Source organism: Alosa sapidissima, chromosome 24, assembly GCF_018492685.1.
Source record: "Alosa sapidissima isolate fAloSap1 chromosome 24, fAloSap1.pri, whole genome shotgun sequence".
NCBI classification, from domain to species: Eukaryota; Metazoa; Chordata; class Actinopteri; order Clupeiformes; family Clupeidae; genus Alosa; species Alosa sapidissima.
Window position 1 is genome coordinate 7,374,703 of NC_055980.1, and position 25,663 is coordinate 7,400,365.

A 25,663-nucleotide genomic window follows, 5' to 3' on the forward strand; every position below is an offset into this window, starting at 1 on the left:
GCATAACATCCAACCTTTAAACACACCAATATTCTTTGTGAATGAACCAGGTATCGTAAATTAATAAATGTTATTCCTTAAAATACAGGGGGCATAAGTAAGGAACCCCCTATGTTAAAATCCCATAGAGGCAGGCAGATTTTTATTTTTAAAGGCCAGTTATTGAATGGACTCAGGATACTATGCATCCTGATAATGTTCCCTTGGCCTTTGTCATTAAAAGATAGATAGATAACCCCACATCACATACCCTTCACCATACCTAGATATATCATGGTTTTATATTAGGCTAATAGCTGGTTTGATTTGCATGCTACAGATTCTATTAATTGCAAAAGAAATGTTGACTGGTAAGTTATTCATGACTGCAGATGCTGACTTGCCTATTTCACGATCCCTCGACCGCAGCAACGCTACTTCCTAGTTTACCTGGGTTACAAGAATGCCCTTTCACTCCTGTTACAATATGCTGTAATTTATAGCAGGTTAAACAAAAGTGAGAACATATTGTGGGGGAAAATATACTTACCATTTTGGTACGCTGTTTGTTCAGCAATTTGATCTGATGGTCTAGCGTAGTCTTCCAGAGCTGCCGGCCTCTTTTCAGTGGAATTGAGCTGGAACCAGTTTAAACCAGTGGCAATAACGTTAGCTTCGTCATCTTGACTGACATCCCAAAGACATTTTAAAATTCCGTGCATTTTGGCTACAGCATGGCTTAACACCATTCAAAACATACAGACTAAAGCTGTATAAGGCAAAGTAAGCTAGCAACGTTAAATTGTCTAACGTTAGCTTTATATACAAGCGGCACAGCCAGTGATGTAACTTACAAGTAGCTAACATTAACTAGCTAGCTAACTTTCTGTGCTGCTTCATCAGGTTGTTCAATGATATATTGAGTCTAAAAATATGCAAGAACGTTAGCAAATTACCAAAATGTTAATGTACCTTCTCTGAGTTTTCGTGGTGGCAAGTTCCGCACAATCCTTCATACCCACACACCGTTTCAATTGGTTTCACTGGGCGCCAAATCTAGACTGCATTTTCTGGTAGGAGTCTTCTGCACGCGAGTTTGTCACGTCCGACCATCATAGACCTCTGGAGTCTAACTTGATTTCTCTAACTTGCTAACTCTGGGGTAGCAAAAATCAAATTGTGCCGCCTTCACGTACCATTGATTATAATATCTACTCGAAGGTTGAAGACAAAAGTGCGTTCAGGAAAACGTCTGCCTCTCCGATTTCGTCGTCTCCCTGGCCTGCGCGAGAATTTAACAGGTGATCTCCTTGTATGGGCATAGATGGTAGCTTTTTTGTAGGCGAACTTCAGAGGTCTGTCAGAGCATCGTCATGTGTGGTGGTCACATCACATGGTTAGGCCTACTGTTTGAAGAGGAAAAAATGCACGCACATCCCGATCTAATCCTGGGTGCTGGACAAAACACTTACGATGAGAGAGAGGGGAAAAAAAGTCGGCAACACCAGTATATGCTCCCAAGTTATAGTTTAATTCACGTCACGGTAATTAAACTATAACTTGGGAGCATATACTGGTGTTGCCGACTTTTTTTCCCCTCTCTCTAGGCCTACTGTTTGCAAATGTGAACTTGAAAATATGTGCAATTAAAACAAATAAGCCAATGAAAATCATTTGAGAATTGTTGTACAACAGCTAGGGCTCTTACAGATCAGACTAATTTATAAAACAAATAGTTCTGGATGAGCATTACATTAGTTCACTTAGAGAGCTCTCTGATGGATAAGCCTGAGTAAAATATGAGATATATAAATTGAGCAAGTCTGAGTATTGTATAAGCCTTTGCTGAGATCTCTTTTGTAAATCAAAAAAGGACTAAACTGAGATGACTAGAATGAGGACGGTTCAAGCTTGTGAAGAGATCTCTTTTACAGAACTGATGGAGCCTAATCTGAGATTTACCAAAATGATCTGAAATGAGAATTGCATGAGTTTACAGAGAGAGCTCTCTGGTGGATCAGCCTGAGTAAAATATGAGATGTATAAATTAGACAACACTGAGCATTATTTAAAAAATTGATGAGATCTCATTTGTATATTAAAGGGAGTCTACACTGAGATAACTTAACTCTTTTGCTCCAGAGACAAACCTGAGAAGCGGGAGACAAAAGCAATAATCTCATTTTTATATCACTGTGATCTCATTATTGTCTAGGAGAAACAACTGAGAAAGAGAGGAGCTCTCATTTTAACATTTTCTTTCCTCTGGGCTAGCAGCACACTTTATATCTATCCCCATTTACCACTAAGCATATACAACTCTTACAAAGTTTATCTGATCCCCCATTATCCACAAAACACACATGGGGGTTTGGGGGCCAATATGGCCGCCCAGGGGTTTGACATCAGGCACATGACTGTCACATGACACTACATCCAATATGGATGCCAAGGGGGCGTGGCATTGTTTGACACCAGACACATGACTGTCACATGACTTTACATCCAATATGGCCGCCCAGGGGTTTGACACCAGTCACATGACTGTCACATGACTCACAAAACAATAACAAACAACACGTGGCGACAACCACGTGGCTAATTTGCATAAAAAGGAGGCGTGGTTATGACGTGATTTATGACATTCCAGGGGGCGGGGCTTATTTTGACAGATAGTTCATGATAATATACTACTGACACAACATTTTTATTTCGAACTCTCGCTTATTCAATAAGAAATATGACCACCTGCTATAGTCCCTGTTGTATGCATCACAAAATTAATAAGAGTCAAATATGAGGACAGTGCTGAGTTTGATCATGTACAATATAAATTACACGAAGCTATAATCAATGGAGAAATCGTTTTTGTCAAAAAGCTGTTGAAGTTACATAATGAATTGAATTTCCCCTGGGGATCAATAAAGTATCTATCTATCTATCTATCTATCTATCTATCTATCTAATGTCAACGCGGCCATCCAAGTTTGGAAATACTGCACCGTTTTTTCAAATGTACAAAAACTGGTAGGTTAATTACTTTCACATTACATCATAAATGAATTGCCTTCAGTAGGCTATAACATCCCAGATAAGAGGCTGGCGGACCACTGGCGGTCCATTGGGGGCATAGCTGGCGGCAGGGTCGGACTGGGAACAAAATTCGGCCCTGGCAATTTTCTCCTGGACCGGCCCACTACTGGACCGACGACCCCCCCCCACACACACACAAGCCCACCGATAACAAAACCCCCCCCCTGATTCCCCCCCCATAAATAACAAACACACAGTATCATGCTGTAGCAACACTTCATAAACTGAACCCAAACATTTAGATTTGGACCTATAGGTTATTATATAATCAGTATTGTAATTTCTGTCAACTATGACGATCTACATGCATGTTCAGTAGCCTATATTTTTCATTTAGTCAAGTGACATGTGGTTTAATCAGTGTTGGGCAAGTTACTTCAAAATCGTAATATATTATGTATTACTTATTACTGTCATTTCAAAGTAATTCATTACATTATAATATTACTGTCTCTGAATTGTAAGGCATTACACTACTATTGTATTACTTTTAAGTTACTTTTACCAAAATATCTGGAAATCTGGATTTGGAATTCTAAATGCAGTTTATTATGCTCAATGCAGCTCATTGCACTTCTAATGGAGGGTGATGTGGTACAACATAATGACTGAGCTAGGCTTAAGGCTAACAACAGTAGAATGCAATAGGTGCAGTGATGGCTCATGATGCAATACAAGGAACAATCATAGCCAGAATTTTGTTAAAAGAAGACAAAAGGTCAAAGTCTGGTCAATTATGATAGAAATGCTATAACTTTAGGCTTAGGCCTACTCATTAAAATCAACAGAGAGCCCACTACCTGTATATTGTAACCCAAAACTTAAAGACATGTCAAGATACACAGTGCAGCTACTGGCCATTTTTGTGCCCTAACTGGTGAAATACAGTATTAACCTAAGTATGTCATTATATGGCCAACTATAAATATATAACTATAACTATAACTATATAAATATAACTATATAAAGCTGAATGTCATATAACTAGATAACTAAACTTATGAATATGTAGAAGAAGAAACATTCACAAAAATCCATGACATGACCTCTCTTCTTGATAGCTGTTATAAACTGCATGGAACTCACAGGGATTGTTTTGTTTAATAATAAATAAATAAATACATTATGCTGCTACCTTCTGCTTTTCCCAAATACAATGTAGCCTACAGGTGTACCTTTCATCAGTCCAGATGCAATGGATGGACTGTGATGAACTGCCCTACTTGTGATTGTTTAGACATTTTAAAGCTTTTATAACAATGCTACACATTTTTTGGCAAGTGCTACAAATCTATTCACCTTTGCAGCGCCAGTAGGCAACTTTGTGTGAGGAATGTGTGCAAACACACATTCCAAACAAGCATACACAAAAGTTTCAAGAGTGGGGGATGGAGTAGAAGATGGAGACAAATTCATTAATATGATTTATTTTCGCGGAATGGATGTACAGGATTGAGCGGCGGTCATATTTTGTACCGCTATGCGGTACATCTAGTTTTATTAACTTTTCTTAATATTCATGACAAGTTAAATTTAAAGAGATGGTGGTCCAACGGCGGACCGACACGCCACTGGAGACATACCACCAGCGGTCCGCTATCTCAGTGGTTCTTAAACTTTTTGTCTGGCGACCCCACAAAAAAGCATGGCGAGGTCTGGCGACCCCACTTTCCCCAAACCCATTCTAAGTCCTTACTCAAATACCCCCCTCAAACGTTAACAACTAAATCAAGCAAAAAATAGAAAGCAAAGTCATTTGTTTTATTTACTCCATATGAACAAGAACCGAGAAAACCAAACAATCACGATTAAACAAGTGTAGGCTGCCGCCATATCAGATCAGAGCGCTATGTGCGTAGCGCGCGCGCACACACAAGCACGCACACACACATACCAGCATTAGTCAAGTCAAGTCAGATTTATTTTTAAAGCGCATTTAACATGCACATAGTGCAACCCAAAGCGCTCCACAAACAAGACAGCTCGCAGGTCAGCAACAGCTCGGCGGCCACGGCAGATCTTTCGCAGAGTAGCCTAGGACCGTCCAGCTGTCCCGAGAGATCCCCTCGACCAGACAGTGCTGCACCGCTCACGGATAGATGGAAGGATGTCCGATGCCAAGCTAGGGCAAAAGCTAGCCCTAGCAAGCTCCCAATGGACAAATGTCAACGACATCAGCTGACTTAGAAGCAATAAAAAGGACTAAGAATAACACGAAAACTATCAAAAATAGCGTAAATAAATAGGGAAAACATTTAACTAGACAAACCAATACAAAAAATAAACATGACATTACATAAACATTAGGCCTACAACGTTACATTAATTATATATATGGCGATAACAATAACAGTAGGCTATTTTTTTTTATTTCCCTTTTCTGGTTTACTATCTTTCACAACTTCAATGGGAAGGGTGGGCATGCTTCCGTGAACATAGCAAGTTAATTCTAGGAGGAATGCTGCATACGGCGACACGGAGATACGTGCCCTAACACATTTGCAAACTTGTGTTCACCACCACAGATATTATAAAGCACCACAACACGGAAGTTGGGCGTAAGGTCTAATATTCCGACGTGCACGTGTTTACCATATGTAATCGGAATAAGATATCATCGGGGCGCAGCTACCCATTTTTTGAGGGGTATGCAACAACAAATTGGCACCCCCCCAAAAAAAACCCACAAACAACTAAAGTAAAACAAAAGGCCAATAATTTACATCATTTATTAGTGTAAATTATTATTTTTTAAGAAATTCTGCCAATTTGAACTTGAAGTATTGTCAAATGGTGCATTGTCACTTTAAGACTTTAAGAGAGTCTAAACGGTTCTCATAACGTCCTTTTGCCAGCTGTTGTTCACAAAGGATAAGGCTGATCCAACTCTAGCCTTTGTTTGCCACATTATCAGCACAATATTAAGCTATTAATATTAGGATTGTTAGGAAATGGAAACATGTAATGAGTTGTTGCTAGCGTGACATTTCTGTTTGCAGTTTGCCATTAAAAGTTCAGTATGAGCATGGTAGCCACCTAGCTATCTTAATGGAATAGGTTAATGTTTCAATCGGTATGCTTAGCAAACGCTAGTCTGTTAACATGAATATTTGCAAGCCTCCAAGCACAGACGTCATACTTTAAATCCTACCTGTTGCTTTTCACCATCCACTTATTTAACTACTGTGCATCCCTTGACATGCCATCTCATTTTCCCTCTTTCTTTTTTTGCTGTATCCATCTTTCATAGACGAAAACTCACTACTCGTACCTGCTCACTCAGCGCTCACGGCGCCCCCACTCCCTTTTCTATGTCAAAATTCTATGATGGAATCTTATGAGATAGGCTAGGGCGCCTACTCTAGCCTGTTAGTCCTCTAAAATGTTATTTAACATTGAGGAAATGCAGAAATGATTTAGAAACGTACAACAGTAACTACATATAGAATATACCAAATATATTATTATTATTATTATTATTTTTACCATCGCTTTGGCGCCCCCACGGTGCTGCGCCCCTATGCGCCGCATATAGCGCATACCCACTTTTTGCGCCACTGTCTGGGATAATAGTGAAGATAGGCTAAAAACAAGAATATGGTGTGCATGTAGGTCTATATCGATTCTTTTGATGTCGTCAGACTATTTATCTCACTGTTCAGGAGATGGAAGTGAATAATCTAGACCAACTTGAACACGTCTACCAAGTTTTTCTGGCAGCTGTGACTGGGTGTGTGTGTGTGTGTGTGTGGTGGTGGGGTGTATCATCCCGAGGGCCACCCAACTTCTGCAAGGGGTAGATAACCGAGTGCTAAGCATAATTGCCTACTCGACACGCACGTAAAGTTGCACGATGTACCAGTATTACAAAATATTAAGAGGGAACTACGTGGGAACTTGAGTGATATTGTTTGGGAAAAGTAAGCCTATGTGAATACTTTCCTTCGTAGCTGAATCGTTAATTAATTGTCTGGAGAAGACAAACAGAAATGCTATGAAATAGACGAATTACGCATCATTCAAAACGTCAAAGAATCTTCGATGGCCATAGGATGACAACCGAGGGCACCAACTATGGAATTCGGTCTACAGTTACATTTTACAAAGCAATTATGAAAGAAAAAATTGAGTTTCTAAAGAACCCTGAAAACAGGCACCTTGTCTGTCTGCCTTTAAACAATGTAAAACGGATTGATTTCGCTAATGAGGTAGGCTAATGTTATTCAATCTGTTTTATTTCATAGAACGCATGTATGTGTTTAAAAGGCTACACTTTTGTTTTAATAGGTTGCACTGTGCACACATAACTATTGTCATCACACAAAAGTGTTCCTGGTTTTTCCCATGTACATTTTTAACCATGCAGGGACTTGCCATCCTGCCTATCCACCTTGCAGCTACATACAGAAAAGTGCGAAGCCTGGAGATCCTTCTGGATGCCGGTGCCGATCCTGAACTGAGGTAACTCTTTCTCATATAGCCCTTATTTGCTTGCACTACATCAATAACCAGTGGCAATTGTAAAAATTTAACCACGTTGTCATTTTAATGTTGTTAACATTCAGCATAACATAGCCTACTTAACACTTAGCCTAAACCAGGGATCATCAAATAGCGGACCGCGGTCCGAGTCCGGACCGTGACGTGATCGTATCCGGACCCAGACCATAATAACCTAATTTAGATTTTAACGTAAGATTTCAAATCTGCGCTAAATGTTTCGTTGGTTAGGATAACAGCATTTACTTCAGGAGCTTCAGGAACCATCATTTCGCTTGCTGCTACTCAGCCAGTGAAATCTATGAATTCTGATAAAGTCGAGTCAGTGAGTAAAGTAGCCTACTATGGGGAAGAGCCTGAAACGAGCGAGGAGAGGAGACGGGACGAGAAACAATCAGATGGATATCTAAGTGAACGATGAGTTATATCATCGATTGCTCAAAGAGGAGGAAGCTAGACAGCGACAACAGAGCTTTATATAACGATACGGGGGCAATACCACGCAAAACTGTCACGTCCGTAACGCCAACTAAGCTAAATATGGATGTGACAGTTTTGCGCAGAATTGCCCTGGACCTGTTCTATTCTGAGACAGGCGATTTTTAAAAGCGCCAATTTGAAGCACCTTAACTAGACAAAGTATATTGAGCAAGCATAGGGTAGGCTAGGCCCATTCAACAGTGAACTGAGACCACAGAATATTTTACGATTTAAGAAGGCAATATGATTGATCCACCACAATCTAGTTAAGCCGACATGTATTCACTTCCCAACAACGTGATGTTCCTGGGTTTCCAGGATTTCGGGTCAACATAAAAAATAAATAAATAAATAAATAAATTAAACTTGCTGATTAATGGGTTCAAGGAACCAGCCACGTCTCAGCTGAAATTTTATTTTAAGTTCACGTTAAGATCTTAAAAATAGCCAAGGCTACTCAGTTTTTCTCCCCAATCACTCTTATCTTGCATTAACATTAAACATTAGGCCTAGGCCTACAATCTTCTTGAATTTCCCCTTGGGGATCAATAAAGTATCTATCTATCTATCTATCTATCTACAACTAGGCTCCATCCATCCATCCTAATATTATATATACACAGTGGCGATTCTAGATCTTTTTAACAAGGGTGGCACTAGTGAGGCACTGATTCGAGGGTGGCATGAGGCAAAACATCCAGATCAACAGAAACAGGCTCAAGATGTGAAATTAGCACAAATACATTAGGGAAACCAGATGCAAACACCATACTCATAAATTGAAGGACAAAAAAACACACATACCTTACTCTCACATAAAATGTCTTTGTATTTGAATAACATGTAATACAAACATATTCAAGTTAATTATCTAAGTTGTCTGTCACTGGGCTATGCTGTTCTAAAACAAATTCCATCATGGGGACATTAAAATATAATCAATTTTATTATATTACTGTAAATGAAGATATACAAAATATACTCATCCAAGACGTTTCCCCCACTCTATGGCCATCTATTTTTGTAGCTGTTACAATAATTTGACCTGCTTTTTTGTCTATTTGTTTATTTTCTCAAGAAACTTGAGGTTGGTATGAAGGAGTGTATTGTGGATGTGTGCAAACATTGTGCAAAGTCGAGTCAGTGAGTCAAGTAGCCTACAATATGGGGAAGAGACTGATAGCCTGAAACGAGCGAGGAGAGCCCTGCAACTTCTTGCAGGGCAACCACATAACCGGTTCCATGTGTTTGAATTGGATGACTTCCATGTGTTTGAATTGGATGACTAAAGTTCTCAAGAAACTTATCTGCCTGAATCTCAATATTCTGATCACAACAACTCTGGGCAAATTACAAGTCAGCATCAGTGCTGCATTCATTGTTTTGCACTTTTATAATCACATCACCAAAAGTAGGTTATTGGTTTTACCAAAAGAATTTGGCACTATTTTTAAACTACAAACCTATAAAGTATTTTGATACAAAATATGATGCCATTTTTTTCCAACTAAATAAAATAAAATATTATGCGTATTATGGAGTATTTCCTGATCGGGGAAACCTTTCGTTCATCAGTTCAATTGTGCTGCAGGCCAATAAAGGCAAGTGTGTTTGCCACTTACATTTCTGACGTCTGACACTTCACACTGCTGCAAGTGCATCAAGAAAGGTCCCGCCTTACACCATGTTAATGGCCAATCGTAGACTAGGATTTGGGGTGGCACCTGGGATGGCCAATCGAATCTCAAGGGTGGCCTGTGCCACCCGGAGCCACCCCTCTGGCTCCGCCCCTGTATATATATTATACATATACATAGCCTAAACATTATGATGCTCCGGACCTTTGCTTGAGGAAATTTTCCGTAACTGGACCTCGCTGAAGATTAATTGAATATCCCTGGCCTAAACGATATCGACCTGTCCTGTTTGGTCAATAAAACTGATAGACTTTATAGTCATGAACACTGATGTTGATGTTTAACAGTAACCCTCTATTTACCTAGGGACCAACGTGGTCGCAATGCACTACATTTGGTCATCACTCACTGGCCAAACATTGTGCCAGCTTGGCCCATGCCCCGTTCAAAGTTTCGGCTAACCATGGAGACCATGCAGCAACGGGCTGAGGACTGCCTGCGGGTGCTCTGTGAACATGGTGTGGATCTGAACGCCCGGGTCAGCAACGATAGCCAGCAAACTGCCCTCCATCTTGCTGTGCTGTATGGTGCCGTTCCTGCAGTGGGCATGCTGGCTAGCTGTGGTGCCAATGTCAACCTTGCGGACATGATTGGCATGATTCCACTGCAAATGGCAGCAGGTGTCCTCCACACCGACATCACCACCTGTCTCATTGAGCATGGTGCAGATGTTAACAGAGCAGTAGAGTCATCTGGTAAGAGCCCACTGCACCTGGCTGTACGGGCTGAGGCCAGCAGCTTTGCAGACACCCAGAGCAACAGCCTTAGCTGTGTTAGTGCATTACTAGAGGGTGGTGTGAAGCCAGATGCAGTGAACCTCGAAGGTCGGACACCTCTCCACGAGGCCTGCAGTGTGGGCAGGGAAGTGGTGGTGGACGCCCTCCTCCGTTATGGTGCAGATATCAACAAGCTGTCCACACGTGGAGAGACCTGCCTGTTCCTTTTCCTGGAGCACAAGCCAAACCTGAGCAACACACGACTGCTGAGAAAACTTCTCTACCTCACCTTGCCCTTAAAACTAACCAACTCTCAAGATCTCCTCCCCAGATGCCTGGAGCTGCCTGAGTATGCCCAGCAGAGATGTCAATTGATGCATTTTGCAACACAGCCTCGTGACTTGCAGAGCCTCTGTAAGATCAGAATATACCAACTCTATGGGGAGGATGACAAACCCACACTCAGTGAGTTGCTGCCTTCAAAAACAATTGACTTCATCTTTGACTACTGGGAAAGCCCACTTGAAATAGACTTTAACAAGAATGATTAAAGTCCACTGCCTCGTTTTCAGTTCTATCCAAATTTCATCCCCCGACATTTTCCAAATGCTCCTTCACGGTTTGACACCCACCAAAACTCAAATACGCAACCAAATTTTGCCAGCAATCCCCCAAATTTCCAGCATATTCCCCGAAATCTTCCTAACTATCCACTAAATGTCCCAAATACACCACAAGATTTTACGGCACATGTCCCAAACACCCCACCAGATTTTCCAAACATTTAGCAAGAATTCCACGATATCCTACGGAATTTAACTTCACGAGGTGTCCCACCCCCTACACGAGGTGTTCCAAACCTGCGACGAGATGTCCCAAATATACCACAAGGTGTCCCAAACATTCCACATGTTGTCCACCAACTAGTGATGCACCGATGTGAAAATTGTGGCCGATACCGATAACCGATATTAATTTTGCTGTTATGGCCGATACCGATATTTACCGATGTCGATATATCTGTATAGAAAACACATTCTTATGATAATCAAATAAAGAGCTATTTTCCAAAATGCATTTTTTTAAATAACGTTTCAATAGCCTACCTTAGAACACCAGAGGATTACAATATAATAGAATATATCTGTATTATTTTATATCCTGATATAAAAAGAGAGAATACTGAATGTCTGATATTTATGACAGCACTTTATGCAGATTAGCCTAGGTAGGTATGGCACACTATAGGCCTACTATTTATATTACAACTCTCCCTCTTTAATTCAGCTGTGTGGTTGAAGCCTGGAAATATTGTAAACAAAGTAGCATAGTAGCATAGTTGGCTAGCTTATCATAGTCTACTGATTGGACTGTTCAGTTTCCCCATGTGTGTTTAAGTTTAAAGGTAATACTTGTTCTCCTTGGTACAGGCACTTTTGGGAAACATTGGTATTGAGATGATCTGTCAACTTGAAACCAAGAGTTTTAAACAAATATGTGCAGCATGCTAATGTTGCTAAGCAGATTTAATAGTAATTTAGCTAGTCGTCTTCTATGAGTCCTTGCTTTCACGATTGTAATGTTTTACTTGGATTGCGTTGGCCGAGTCGCGCGTGTCCATTGAGTGAGCGAGAGAGAGCGGGGCTAAGAGAGGGGTGTTGTAAAATGGTGTTGCGGCTCCTTTAAGAGAGCTCCGTGTGTGTGTGTGTGTGGGAAGAAGCTGGGAAGGAGGGAGATAAAGTGTGGAAGTGTATGCATGCGACTGGAGCAGAGAGTGTGGAAGTTCAAGTTGGAGTCTGTACACAGTGTGAGCGGTGTTACTGTCCGAAATAAAACTCCATGAAGTTCAGCTCGTGTATTTTGCTCATCAGAAATGGGACCGTGACCCCAACGTTATTTTATCTTATAACATCGGCCCTCGAATAACGAATCTCCCCTGCGTTTCTGACTACGGTCTGAAACAAAGCAGGAAAGGTTAACAGGGGGTTTATACTGTTTGGTAAAGTCTACAATGAAAGCAACGTAGGCTACCGCCAAGTAAAGCGGGAGATGTGTGTTGTTTATGCGGCCGCGTAAGCTGCAAAGCACTGCTAGACACTAGAAAGGGTGTGTCGGTTCTGCCTTTTCACACCGCGACACAGGTTTGTGGATATGAGTGTTGCGATTTCAGTTTTGAAGCGCATATTGTTACAGCCCTATTAAATTCCTATTACGACCATATAACTACATTATGCCTGATACACAGTTATATTTAGCCTACCGCGAGAGATGTGCTAGGCGTGACATGACATGCAAGCCAGCCATCAACTTGACTGCAAGCAACGCGAGCAGCGCGATACAACGCAACGTTTTGAAAGAACTTTTGTCAGATGCTGCAGTGTCTTCTTTCTGTCAGTCTTGTTGCCCTGCTATTTTAAATAAGAAATATGATGCAATAGAAGGGCATATTTAACGGATTCAGTGTAGACAGATAACACGCTTGGATCGCTACACACACGTCAAATACACAGGAATGATTATCGGCCTGTTCACATCGGCCCTATTTTGACATCGGACCGATACCGATGTGTAAAAAAATGACCATATTGGCCGATATTATATCGGCGGCCGATATATCGTGCATCACTACCACCAACACATTCCACCAAGTGTGCCAAACATTCCACAAGGTGTCCCTAACATTCAGGGAGGTATACCAAACATCCCACGAGCTTTCCAAGACATACCTGGAGCCTTCCCTAGCATGGGTTCATCTTTCTCAAACATGCCCCAAAGCTCTGGTTTCTCACACAGCACCTCATATTTTCTAACGATTCCAGATTTCACAAATTTAAGACATTTCAATAATGACTGAGCAAAACTTTTTGAGGTCTCTTTGAAACTAGATCACCTAAAACACTTCCTCACATTTCACTCAAAGTCTACCTCAATGTAGTTCTTATGGATGGACTGGATACTTGCTTGCCAATAAAAAAAAAAACTGATAGTGACTTACCTTGAGGTCTCTGTGCATAATTCCTCTAGAATGGATGTATTGTACCCCTTCCAGAATTTTACGTAGTATATGAAACAGTTGCTCTGTGGCCAAGGATCTGTGTGCATCTGAAATGAGAAATTAGTTTAACCAAAAACAAATTAATGTAGTCGTCATTAATTACAATGTTACGATTTTTTTAGTCACTTTGGTGCATTTCTCAGATCAGAACTGAAATTCTCCAAACTTCTTGCTCATCATTGCTCATCCATCATCCTCATCTCCACACTTGTGCACATCATAAAAGCAATTTCTTGTTATTTTTCACAAACAGCAAATGCACACATCTATGCAACTGATTGTATACAATTGAGTGCTGTTTGTTTTACATTATCAGTTGTTAATGTTATGCTAGCCAAAATACATTATACAGGTTCTCTGTTGAATAGTCCTTCCCTAAGTAAAAGTATACAGTATAACTTAAAGTGTGACTTTTTACTGCTGAAATTGATAAACGCTCAAAGGAAAACTGCAGCCTTTTCATTACAAAATGCTTTCAGAGTAAACTGCTGTCTGAAATCTTGTTGATAAAATCGTGTTCCTGACAGAGACTCAGTAACCTGTAACCTGATGACACTGACTTGTTGATTGGCATAAATATTTGCTTTTGAGAGTGGTGCAGTCTGCACAAATTGTTTGCAGAAATGCACTTGCTGTACAAATGTTATTGATGATTTGAGAAATGCACCAAAGCAACTGAGAAAAACTGTAATACATCAAGTGTCCATTCACATCTCATGACTTTAACATCCACTTGTTCTAAGGACATTTCTGTGCGTTGGTTAAAGTCATTACCTGAGGGACACAGGTTTTATATCGTAAAGCATTTAGATTTACATGTAAAGGCACAGAAGTTATAAATTCAAATTACTTGTAACATGAGTAAGCTCCTCTATGGGTTTGGAATTCTTCTCCTGGATCCAATCCTTAAGGGAGCGTTCACACAGTTGCATCTGAATATACAGCAGCAGGTGGAACTGCACCTGCAAAATGCCCAGAATATCACAAATAAAAACGAAAACAGACCAAAGTCAGACCAGAAACAACAAATGTGTGTCATGCTATATGATGTTATATGACTTTGCCAGTACTGATCATATCCACCAGGTGAAAAAAACGAGCTAATAAACACCCAGGGCTTAAAGCAATGAAAATGTCGGTGCCTGAAGTTATCAGACATTTATGAGGACGTCATATATACTGTAGTCTCATTGCCTATTTTCAAATCTTAAGCATACCAGCACATGCTTGAATTCAGGCACAGTGCCTGAACACTTTAAGCCCTGAACACCAGTGTCTCAAACCATTCTTACCTCCCGTGGTTGGCTCTCAGCCCACTGCTGACTGCTATCTACATCGATGTAAGAGTTATTGTTCCTCTCCACTCTGTGCCCACTGAAGTCCTCCTCCGACAACACAGAGCTGTCCCAGCACGATGGGGCAGCCGCCATGACGGGGAAGGCTGCAGCTGTGGAGGCTGGCTGGCCGAGGTACACGCAGGGGACAAAGTGGTCGGGATAACGTGTAACTTTTGGACACACGACCTTGGAACTCTCTCCTCCAGTAGGTCCGTCTATCTGGGAAATGCTCCCCGATGTGTGTGTGTCGTCAGGCATGGAATCCCTGGGGCACCCTGAGCTTTCAAACACAATCGAGGAGCCATTGCTGCTGCCACTACTGTCCTCTGGATATCTGAAATGTGCAGAGAAATATTTCTGTGTGATTCAGTGGCACGAAGTTATAAGATATTGGTGAACAGCAAAAAATATCCATAAATTAATCAAGGGGAGTAAAGTTACGACAGCAATACCTTAGTGATGGTCTTTCAAGGGCTGGTAGGGCAGGTTTCAATCTAGCCTCTGATAAACAAAAGAAAATTAAAAGTTAAAAGCGCACAGTTAAAATATTTACTCAGTTTTGTATTCATTGGCATCATATTCTAGTTAAAAAAATGCTGAAGAGGCTAAGGATGTCTCATTCAATATGTGTAGAGAAAATATTCAAATGAGTATACCTTTAGGCAACTTGCTGTCTGTTCCCGGCTGAACATGTTCCATCCATGCAGTGTGATAGCCTACTATGTTTGGGTGCTGGAGACTGGACAATACTTTCACCTCTCTAAGAACCTAAAAACGCAGTCAAAAAAACACTATACTCAACGACAGCACTGCGTACCTACTTCAAAAATGTGAGTCATTAAAAGTTTTTATTTCTGTCAATTCAAACACAAACGCACCTTCATGCAGTCATCTCTTGAAACATTTCTGATGAGAATTTTCTTCACAGCATAACACTGTCCATCCAACTTGTTGGTTACCTGAAATAGAGTGATGTGTATCCAATTATATAATTTAGCTAACAACATGCTGCTATACCATATAAACTTAATGAGAGTATATAACATAACCACACCTTGAAGACTTTCCCATAAGAACCTTTGCCGAGAGCTGAGATCTCTTCAAATTCACTAAGATAACGTGAAGTTTGTGCTTGGAAAAGGCCATCTTTTGGTCTGTGATTAGAAAAGACAAAATCTATCAGAAACACACTACTAAACAAACAGTTCCCTAAAACCAACATGGCCATCATACAACATTGTTCTTACCTTAAAAGATTACTCTGAGGATCAGTGCTAAGGTGTTTACAATCCTGGAGGTGGAGAGAAAGTAAGATACTGGTTAGTCCAGATATTCAGACGGGCTTAAGGTTAACTTTGCAGCTACATTTTAACAATTCAACACAAACAATCAGCACAAGCCTGAAATACTGACATTGTGCCCTAACACAAATACTATGTGAACATGTAATGTGACTATTTTGATTCAATATATATTTGTGTATATTTGAACAGGCACAATTTCTTGTGTGCGCAACAATTCCATTGGACACAAGTTGAGCCATCCCACCTGAGGAAATAGTGAGGAGGTGGCTGCTCGGAAGAGCTCAGTAAAGGCACGGTTGTGCTGAAGTCTCACAGTGCTGAACTCATCACTGATGGCAAGGGGGGAAAGGAGGTTCATGCCAGCCAATCTCTGACCAATCACTGGGGAAAAGAGTGAGATGAGACAGCAGTTAATGACAGAAATAGAGCAATTCTCAGGCCAGTTTGGCTGTGTGGTGTCCTTTTCTTTCATTTGTTTCACTTTAGAGAAAAAGCCTAAACTTTCCCAGAGGAACCTTGACCAAAAGTTGAAATCCGTTGAGGCATCAAAAGAAAATAGAAAAATGAACATAGAAAATGCTTTTCTTAGCAGAAAGTTAAGATTGATAGTAGCTTTATGAAGCATTGACATTTTCACATTTCCACAGTAGTGTACAACTGGACAACATAATGAATATTTACCCTTAAAGAGCATACGTGACCTAGTGGGATCCCTCTCGTAGACAAGGCACAAATGTTCCAGTAGGGAGCCGAGCAAAAGGTGATTGGGGACGGCAGATGTAAACTCTTGGATGGACGTGTACGGTTTCCCTGCCAGCAGTACTTCACAGTTGTTTTCTGAATCTGAAGCTTCATGTACCCAAGAGAGAGGAGAAAATTAACAACAACAAAACTAAAAACAAGCAAGACAAATCTCAAGCAGCTAGCTTAGCAGACAGAATGATCCATTTCATAGCGCAAAGCTTCTTTAGCATCAATGCTAAATTCTGTACAGTTTCATGGTGGTAAAGTCAGACAAATATTTATGAATCAACAAGAACTTTCATACCTTCAGCAATAACTTTAGCAATTAGTGCAACTATATCCCTTTTCTCTGGATTCATTTTTGACACTTCATCAGACAACCTTCCTACTCAGAAAAGTTAGTAGTAGACCACAGGCTCATGTCAGCCTCCTATAAACTCACTGGTGGCTGTTTTCAGTGTAAACGGGTGGGTTAGGTTACGGTATGCTTATCTGTACAAAACATAACGTAGACCTCTACGCCCAAGAGAACACCATGGTGGGAAACACTCCAAAAAGAGTAGGCCTACCTCATATCCTCCTGTCAAAAAGGGGTGTGAGTTAGATATGTGATGTAACCTGACTAATACTAATATAGCCTACTAGTAGTCTTAATACAAAGTCCTGAGCTAAAGCTCTAAGAAAAATTATGAATTATGATGCATGTCTTGACACAGGCTCAAAATAACTGGAGAGGCACTGGACCAGAGTAGCTTATTAGCCTACTACGATAGTTCAACGTGCAAGCATTACTTACTGTCAAACTGAACATCCTCGTCGTCATCATCATCAGTTAGGCACAGTGGGTTTGCCTCTTGAATTCTACTACAAGTTCTTAAAGTCCTCTGGAAGAAAGGGTTGGCTGTAGTCCGACCATTATCACTACTCGAATGTTCCGCAATATTGTTAACGTTAACGAATTTGCCCCGTCTGTTGAACATGCTGTTTGACTCATAGACTATATGACTATATGGCCCTCCACAAAGCATAAGGTTGACGAAGAAACGCGCTTTGTCTTACTTCACCATTTAGGCTTTCGCAATTTATAAAACAATTCAATTAGTAACATTACTATTTGAGTAATAGAAATAGTATTTCTGTGCTTACACATCGGCCACTTCTACCCCTTACAACGATTAGCCATGTCTGGGCTGTAGACAAATCAGGGAGTGTCACCAAAGAAATGTATTAACAAGAACCGAAAATCACACATAATGTGTTATCTATTCTTTTAAGTTACAATAACAATTCTTTGTCATGTGTTTTACCTGCAGTATAAGGAAATTATATAATGTAATGATGTATTTTTTTTTTTATCCCCCTTTTTCGTCTCTCTATGTAAATCAAACTTTAGTCACTATCCCTAAAATACGTGATCGTATTGTCACATGCACAGCGGGATGATGAAATCAGAGACGGTTGATAAAGTATATTAAGGATCTTTGATGAAATGTTTCAAATCTTGTAAAACTTGCTTTCGTTCCAATAAGCAACAATAAACTAAGGATTGCCAGCAGAATATTTGCACTTGATAAATATAGAAAAGGGATGCATTTTGAACTTCATACTAATTAAATAAATTACTATGCGAAATGAAGTTACAAACTCCCAATATCCCAACTCCAAACATTATAAACTCTTAAGACTATGGCAGCCAATAAGTTGACAATGGCACAGCTCAAGGGAACCTCCAATCTTGCAACTTGCTTGTCTGTGAGAATTATAGACTGGTGACCTTACTAAAATTAGATTTACAACTCTCGCGAGACTGGCTTACTAGCGCGCGGAACACAAGTGTTGCTGCCATAGCATGTAGCTATCAAGAAGTAGTCAGAGCTTTTCACTTAGAAATGCTCCTAAAGTCGTTTGTATTATAACGACAGTACACCGTAGGATAATTTGGCAAATAACTGTCTTAACATGCATACACAAGGCATTTTGGAGGTATTCACTAATAGCTTAGCTATCACTGAGTCTTAATGCTAAACTAGAGAACTATCATATTCAGTTAACATTAGTTTACAGTTCAAAACCGCAAACACAAATCCTTGTGTAATTGACCACCTGCTCAAGAACTTGCTCACCAAAACCCGAGTGACAGTCTGGAATTTGTACAACTGGATGATGGATAGCTGGTAAGTGAGGCTTATATCAACAATGCGAGCATACAATGTCATGCATACATTGCCAACCGATTGACGATACAAACAAGACTATTATAACGTAAACAGCAGGTTAACCACAGCTTTATATAGGTTGACAACACACCACCGTGTTCATTAGATATAAGTGTGAAGACGGGTGAGTCATCCACTTGCTAACATGTTGATAGAGTGTTTTGCACTCTTCCCACAGCACTGAGCCAGCTCGGGCCATCAAGGCAATTGACAAACATTCAGTACACCAAATCTGCTCTGGTCAAGTTGTTCTGACTCTTGCCACAGCTGTAAAAGAGTTGGTAGAGAACAGCATCGATGCAGGTTCCACCAATGTCGGTATGCAACCACAATACCATAATGTGGCTATAATGACTAGAGCTGTTCCATTACATATTCAATGTTAATTTCCAATGATGTTTTATATTACCTAAAACCTTATGTGTTGTTGATCCCCGTGTCTCTGCAGAGGTCAAACTGAAAGAAAATGGAGCGGAGTTGGTGGAGGTATCAGACAATGGCAGTGGAGTAGAGGAGGCAAATTTCGAAGGCCTAAGTGAGACAGTGATAACAATCCCAGACATTTCTTATAGCTTCCAATGAAATGCAGATTTTGTAAGTTGACTGAATTTTGACTGTTTTCACAGCGTTGAAGCACCACACATCCAAGCTGCGCGACTTCTCAGACCTCATCCATGTGGAGACCTTTGGTTTCCGTGGGGAGGCCCTGAGCTCTCTCTGTGCTCTCAGGTGTGTGCTGGACTGCAGGACCTCACAGTATACCCAGTTTAAAGCCTTTAAGATGCTTGTACATCCAGTTAGGCAACCCAGATCTGGGCAATTCGGCCGATATATTTTAGAATAAAAGGCACTGAACACGAAAGGCATGAATGAATGAATGATTGAACGAATGAATGCTGTCTGACACTGTCTGAACATCTTTGTCACAGAATGTAAAAAAAAAAAAAATATGTGGTAGAGTTTTAAATTCTCTTCCTTCTTGCTTCCTCTCCTGCCAGTGACATAACTGTGGTGACGTGTCACAAAACTGCCCAGGTGGGCACACGGCTCGTATTCGACAACAATGGTCGCCTGGCCCAGCAATCGCCCCATCCCCGCCAGCAGGGCACCACAATCAGCCTGCAGCAGCTCTTTTACACTCTACCTGTTCGACATAAAGAGTTCCAACGCAACATTAAAAAGGTATGAAGTTTATCATGAAAAGGGGTGCGTGCCTGAGATAACAACGGCTGTGTCAGGGGTTTTCTGTGAGTGTGTCTGTAATATTCCTTTAAATTCAAAGCAAATGTTTCATGTGCAATTGGTTTAACTTTAGGTTTGATCTCAACCAACTGTTTGGTTGCTTGGTGTGCTTTCAGGAATATGCAAAGATGATGCATGTGCTGCAGTCCTACTGCATCATCTCCACGGGTGTTCGTATCACCTGCACAAACCAGGTGGGTCAGGGCAAACGCAACACTGTGCTTTGCACCAGTGGAAGTAACAGCATGAAGGACAACATTGGAGCTGTGTTTGGACCCAAACAGGTTAGCTGATTTGACCAATAAGACAGTGTATGTATTCATTGTCTTCAATAGAGTTACCTTTCTGTGTACTATTATGTACTAAATAGTAATAGTAAATGTTGGACTTTGCACGTTTGTGTGAGGATAAACAATTATGGTGTATAATGCGGCTTGGCCTTTCCTCTGCAGCTACAGACCCTGATTCCATTTCAGCAGCACTCCCCGACTGACTCAGTGAAGGAGGACTATGGGCTCAGTGGAACAGAGATGCCCAAAGAACTCTTCACGTGAGTTTCGATTGTAATTTGGATTGTGCTATTGGATGTTACTTTTCAGTTTAAGTAGATATGAGTTTCTAATACATCATCTCCTCATCAATTGGTTAAAACATGTTTTTGCGAATTGTCGTTTTATGTAATGCAAACTGTTGTTTAAACAGCTGACTTTCTATGCTTGTATTGCAGCATCTCTGGTTTTATATCCAGAGGTGACCATGGTGTGGGAAGGAGTTCAACAGATAGGCAGTTTTTCTATATTAACAAAAGACCCTGTGACCCCACAAAGGTGCTTACAAACATACAAATTCATTCTTTAAACATATTCTTATTTATTTGAACACCTTATGACATATTAATGTCATTATAATGACTTACATGTTTACATTTCAGGTCTCAAAGCTGGTAAATGAAGTTTATCATATGTACAACAGACATCAGTATCCATTTGTTGCTTTAAATATCACCGTTGCTTCAGGTAAATCTGAGTCTCATTTCCTTAAGTAGTAAACAAACAGTTTTATGGTAATATTGTTAAGAACTATTGATAGCTGAGGATGTCGGTTTAGCTGTTGACCTCTGCTCTTTTTTAGAATGTGTGGATGTGAATGTCACACCAGACAAGCGCCAGATCTTCCTTCAAGAAGAGAAGCTTTTGCTGGCTACCCTAAAGAGTTCACTGATTGCAATGTTTGAAACTGGTGTCAACAAGATCAGCCTCGTCAGCCACCCTGCACCCAGTATGCACTTCTATCAATCTTATATTTAAAAAAATATATGTATATTTTACTACATATTTTATGAGTAAATAATTACAGTATATATCCTTTTCTATCAGGTGTATGCAGATTGGCTGAATCAGCTCATGCTACTGAAAGCCACCAGACCACTGTTTCAGAGGATGTAAAAGAGGATGCTCCTGAAACTGCTCTGTCCAGCCCAAAGCCATCATCTCTCAACTTAGCAGGCTTAAAAGCTGCCTTCTCCAATCAGCAGTCTTCAGCCTCTACAGCAAATAAGAGTAACTGTAAAGAGGTTCACAGTGGTCCAACTCAGAAGACCATGCAGTCTTTTTTCAGCTGCTCGGAAAAGACTACCTCTTTCAAAGCATGCAAGACATCCCCACTGAAATACAGTCCAAAAGATACATTCAGGTCCTCTTCTGAGAGGCGATCTGTGCTTGATGTCTACAAGTATGACAGACATTCAGAGAGCGAAGTGGATTCTGGTATGTCAGATCATTGTTCTACCACAGGAACACCAGACAGCCTGTGTTACACCAAGTCAGAGTTAGACTCACCTGACATCTGTATTAAGACTGAGGTGGATGATGAGCTTGTGAATGTAGACTGTGCCGTGTCAGAAAACATGACCCAGGAACCACATCATTCAGGTCCGTCCAGCCCAGAGGCGAAGAAAGCCAAACGAGATGAGGACCCTTCCTCAGGAAGCTCAGCTTCAGACTCCAGGAGCATCACATCCTCCACCACTGATAAGCTTGATGCCCCTACAAAAGTTCAGAAGAAAAGCGTGACATTGCCATTCAGCATGAAGGAACTCTCTGGAAGAATGCAGAGACTTCAAGAACAGAGGAAGGGGAACGGAGATGGAGGGCTACTTTACCGGCGCTTCAGGGCAAAGATCAATCCAGGGGAGAACCAGTCTGCGGAGAATGAACTGAAGAAAGAGATTAGGTATTTAACAACACACACAATGTTTTATATTTTTCAATGTGTATCAGACTGTCCTGCATGTTGGAAAATGTCACAGTGTTTCTGCATGGTACACAAAAGTTACGTTTACAAAAAAGTACTTTCTGGGCACACAGTGGGTATTTATTTGAGGGGGGGGGGGGTGCTACATCAATAGGAGCGTTTCTTCAATAGGAAGCTAAACCACACAATATTAACCCTGGCTTCTCTCGTCAGCAAAGACATGTTTAAGAAGATGGACATCATCGGGCAGTTCAATCTTGGCTTCATCATCACCAAAATGAATGCTGACCTTTTCATAGTGGACCAGCATGCCACTGATGAAAAGTACAACTTTGAGATGTTGCAGCAGCACACAGTGTTACAAGGACAGAAACTCATAGTGTGAGTGTTTCATATATCTTTGATGGTCTTATTCCTTTAAGAGTACAATCTAAGTTTGGTCTCATCGCTTTTAAAGGAACTGAAAAAAGTCTCCTTTCATTCCACAGACCACAGAATCTTCAACTTACCGCTGTCAGTGAAACGGTGCTCATAGATAACCTTGAAATCTTCCGGAAAAATGGCTTTGACTTCCTGATTGATGAGGACGGTAGGAGCACAAGGCCACATGATGTTTTTATGTTTGTCTTTTCTTTGATGTTCTCTGCAAAGTTATCATGTTGTTGTTTTTTTCCAGCACAAGTCATGCAGAGGGTGAAACTGGTGTCCCTCCCCACCAGTAAGAACTGGACCTTTGGCCCGAATGACATAGAGGAGCTCATCTTCATGCTGAGTGACAGTCCAGGGGTGATGTGCCGGCCTTCCCGGGTTAGGCAGATGTTTGCGTCCAGAGCTTGCCGCAAGTCGGTGAGTGAGGAGGATACAGAAGTAGAGACTTCAGGCATAGAGTAAAGCACCACCTACAACATTAGTATGCCATTATGTGGATGATTTGGGGAAAGCCACAATATAGTCATTTAACAATTGATGTTTTTTTTTTTTCATATTTGTGCTGCAGTCTCTTTAAATTCATATTAAGCAAATTCGTCTTCACTTGTTAAGTTTTAACATTTCTTTTGAAGTTTGTTTCATGGATAGAGCTATGGATATGATTATTTATTTAAATACATCCATTTACTTGTATGCACTCTTTGTTGTGATATGTTGCCAAAAATGTATATTACTATGCCATTTCAGTAGAGCAACATGAGCCTGCTCCAAGTGTGTGATTTGTTTTTTTGACATGTTGCTTACTTCCTGTTAGGTAATGATTGGCACAGCTCTAAATATCAGTGAGATGAAGAAACTTGTGGGACACATGAGTGAGATTGCGCAACCATGGAATTGTCCTCATGGGCGACCTACCATGAGGCACTTGGCAAATCTGGACGTTATTTCACAGGACTGAAACTTCCGAAATACTAGTATTGTTTATTAAAACCCCTCAGACTGAAGTGCATTTTAACATACTTTTGTGCAAAGGCCTTTTTGAACAATGTGTTTGTAAAGTGCAGGTTTCATTAAAAGCTCTATCCTAGTAATTGTTTTAATAGTGGCATGACCCTATATTGTGCAGGAATGTTCAGTTTGAACACGTAGTCCCACAATAGCCAAATATTTGGCAGATTTATTCAATGTACATATGTTAAATAGAATTTGTTTATCTTGAGTGTAGTTTTGTACTTTTAAACTACGTGTAATAAAGACATTTTAAAACATTTCTATAGAGTGGTGAAGTCCTGCCCCTTCCGTTTGCCTCCATGGGACCTATCTTTAAAAAAAAATTGAACGGTCTATGGCGAAAAAGAAATTATTTTCTGGTCCCGGTTGACTTGTGCCTTGAATTACCCATATGATGTTTGTCAATTTTAAAGACAATTTTTCATGTAAAGACATTTGCAGTTTTGTTTCGTAACTATTAAATTACAACATTGTGAAAGATCGTTTACAGTTATTTTCATCTTCCCCTATCGCAAGCCCCGCCCATCGAACGCGGATGAGCCAATGGCAGTCCAGTAGCTCCGCACATGTAGATAAAGTCCGACAGCTTCACCAAAGAGTTCACTAGTAATCAAGGATCAATTGATAGAAATGCATTGGAAGCCGTGATTTTTTCCGGTTTTATGGGATTGTATAGTGATGTAAATGGAAAAGGGACGGCCAAACGACATGTGTGGGATTAACGCAACACCGATACACAGAATAATGGCTTTCAATCTTGATTATGCTTTTTTGTTATTATGTTAAATTAGGTTAAATTATCTCCTCCCAGCTCCCCTATTTTAAGCAAAGGGTTAAGCTTACTCCTTAGCAAACCACAATGAAACAGTGCTCCACCACATCTATGGATTAAGCCAAACAGTTAACTCAATGTAAGTAAGATAAACAAGATCGTTTATTGTTCTCAGCACTGCCAGCATAATGTATAAAATGATTGTCACTGAGACTCGAGGAGACTCGTAGACAACTAAGGTTAGCATAGTTAGCTAACCGCTGCTAACGTGCTAGCATCGCCTCGTCAGAAAAGCATGGGGCTGTGCACAGTAGTGTAACCAAAGATCCTTGATTACTAAACACGCTTTAACCCTCTCTGGTGTAACATTTATTCACCATAAATTAATAAAGTTGAAGTCGCTCACATAAAGTCCGTTTATTTGCAGTACCATGTTCCTTACATGACATGCCCTGGTCGCGGTGCCCTAGCAATATGCATGCAAGTCTATCTAGCACAACTAGCTATTAATATAAGTGAGTCCCACTGTCCCCCGTCTAAGTTTGTCACCCAACAAACCTAGATATTCATTTGTATACATGTGTCACCATGGCATACTGGAGTTGTTCAACGGATTCTAACTGAAATCAGGTCCGTGGCTCTGTAAAAGAGCCTCTTAGGTTGTAACTTTTACAGACAGACTTACAGCTACCATTGAGGTTCTAGCAGAGCCCGTCTCCTTCTCTGGTTCTAGTCAACTCCGGTCTTAGCTGTCGGACTTAGCAACAGTAACTAAGGGGGGCGGGACTTCGCGAAAGGTCATTTGTCAATGGCCCCTACCAGGATGCTCACTATA

At 40.6% G+C, this 25,663-nt stretch overlaps 3 protein-coding genes and 1 long non-coding RNA gene across 11 annotated transcripts in view; 2 read left to right on the forward strand and 2 right to left on the reverse strand.

Annotated features, from left to right (window-relative positions):
• eif2ak1 (eukaryotic translation initiation factor 2-alpha kinase 1) overlaps positions 1-17,933 on the reverse strand; it is a 31,249-nt gene extending 13,316 nt beyond the window's left edge. For 6 of the 7 annotated variants that reach the window (XR_006027196.1, XR_006027197.1, XM_042083252.1 and 3 more), the window contains exons 1-11: positions 17,702-17,933; positions 16,843-17,010; positions 16,406-16,542; positions 16,105-16,148; positions 15,912-16,011; positions 15,736-15,816; positions 15,514-15,625; positions 15,310-15,358; positions 14,813-15,191; positions 14,371-14,482; positions 13,461-13,567 (exon numbers count right to left, since the gene is read on the reverse strand). Coding sequence is in view for 5 of the 7 variants with exons in the window: in XM_042083252.1 (XP_041939186.1) it covers positions 13,461-13,567; positions 14,371-14,482; positions 14,813-15,191; positions 15,310-15,358; positions 15,514-15,625; positions 15,736-15,816; positions 15,912-16,011; positions 16,105-16,148; positions 16,406-16,542; positions 16,843-17,010; positions 17,702-17,933 (1,521 nt within the window). In the remaining 2 variants the exon portion in view is untranslated. Of the gene's footprint in view, positions 1-13,460; positions 13,568-14,370; positions 14,483-14,812; positions 15,192-15,309; positions 15,359-15,513; positions 15,626-15,735; positions 15,817-15,911; positions 16,012-16,104; positions 16,149-16,405; positions 16,543-16,842; positions 17,011-17,209; positions 17,349-17,701 lie in introns of those variants that run through there. The other variant, XM_042083251.1, reaches the window with a different exon arrangement.
• Positions 6,824-24,313, forward strand: pms2 (PMS1 homolog 2, mismatch repair system component). 2 transcript variants are annotated; one of them, XM_042083241.1, is made up of 16 exons: positions 6,824-7,280; positions 7,439-7,533; positions 19,300-19,439; positions 19,570-19,656; positions 19,748-19,850; positions 20,120-20,303; positions 20,480-20,647; positions 20,816-20,913; positions 21,091-21,190; positions 21,295-21,379; positions 21,495-21,641; positions 21,740-22,595; positions 22,830-22,997; positions 23,105-23,205; positions 23,293-23,462; positions 23,860-24,313. In XM_042083241.1, exons 1-16 carry the CDS (start codon positions 7,125-7,127, stop codon positions 24,001-24,003), a joined length of 2,802 nt encoding a protein of 933 aa, XP_041939175.1. In that variant the 5' UTR covers positions 6,824-7,124; the 3' UTR covers positions 24,004-24,313. The 2 variants fall into 2 exon arrangements, with proteins under 2 accessions (XP_041939175.1, XP_041939176.1); XM_042083242.1 differs by lacking the exons at positions 6,824-7,280; positions 7,439-7,533 and adding an exon at positions 18,093-19,079.
• LOC121700352 (ankyrin repeat domain-containing protein 61-like) lies at positions 9,867-11,032 on the forward strand. Its single transcript, XM_042083259.1, has one exon. The coding sequence runs from the start codon at positions 10,126-10,128 to the stop codon at positions 11,014-11,016; it is 891 nt and encodes a 296-aa protein (XP_041939193.1). The 5' UTR covers positions 9,867-10,125; the 3' UTR covers positions 11,017-11,032.
• LOC121700354 lies at positions 22,291-25,663 on the reverse strand. The gene is made up of 3 exons (XR_006027198.1): positions 25,514-25,663; positions 22,525-22,578; positions 22,291-22,408 (listed from the first exon to the last, which is right to left on the reverse strand). It is a non-coding gene; the product is annotated as an uncharacterized LOC121700354 (long non-coding RNA).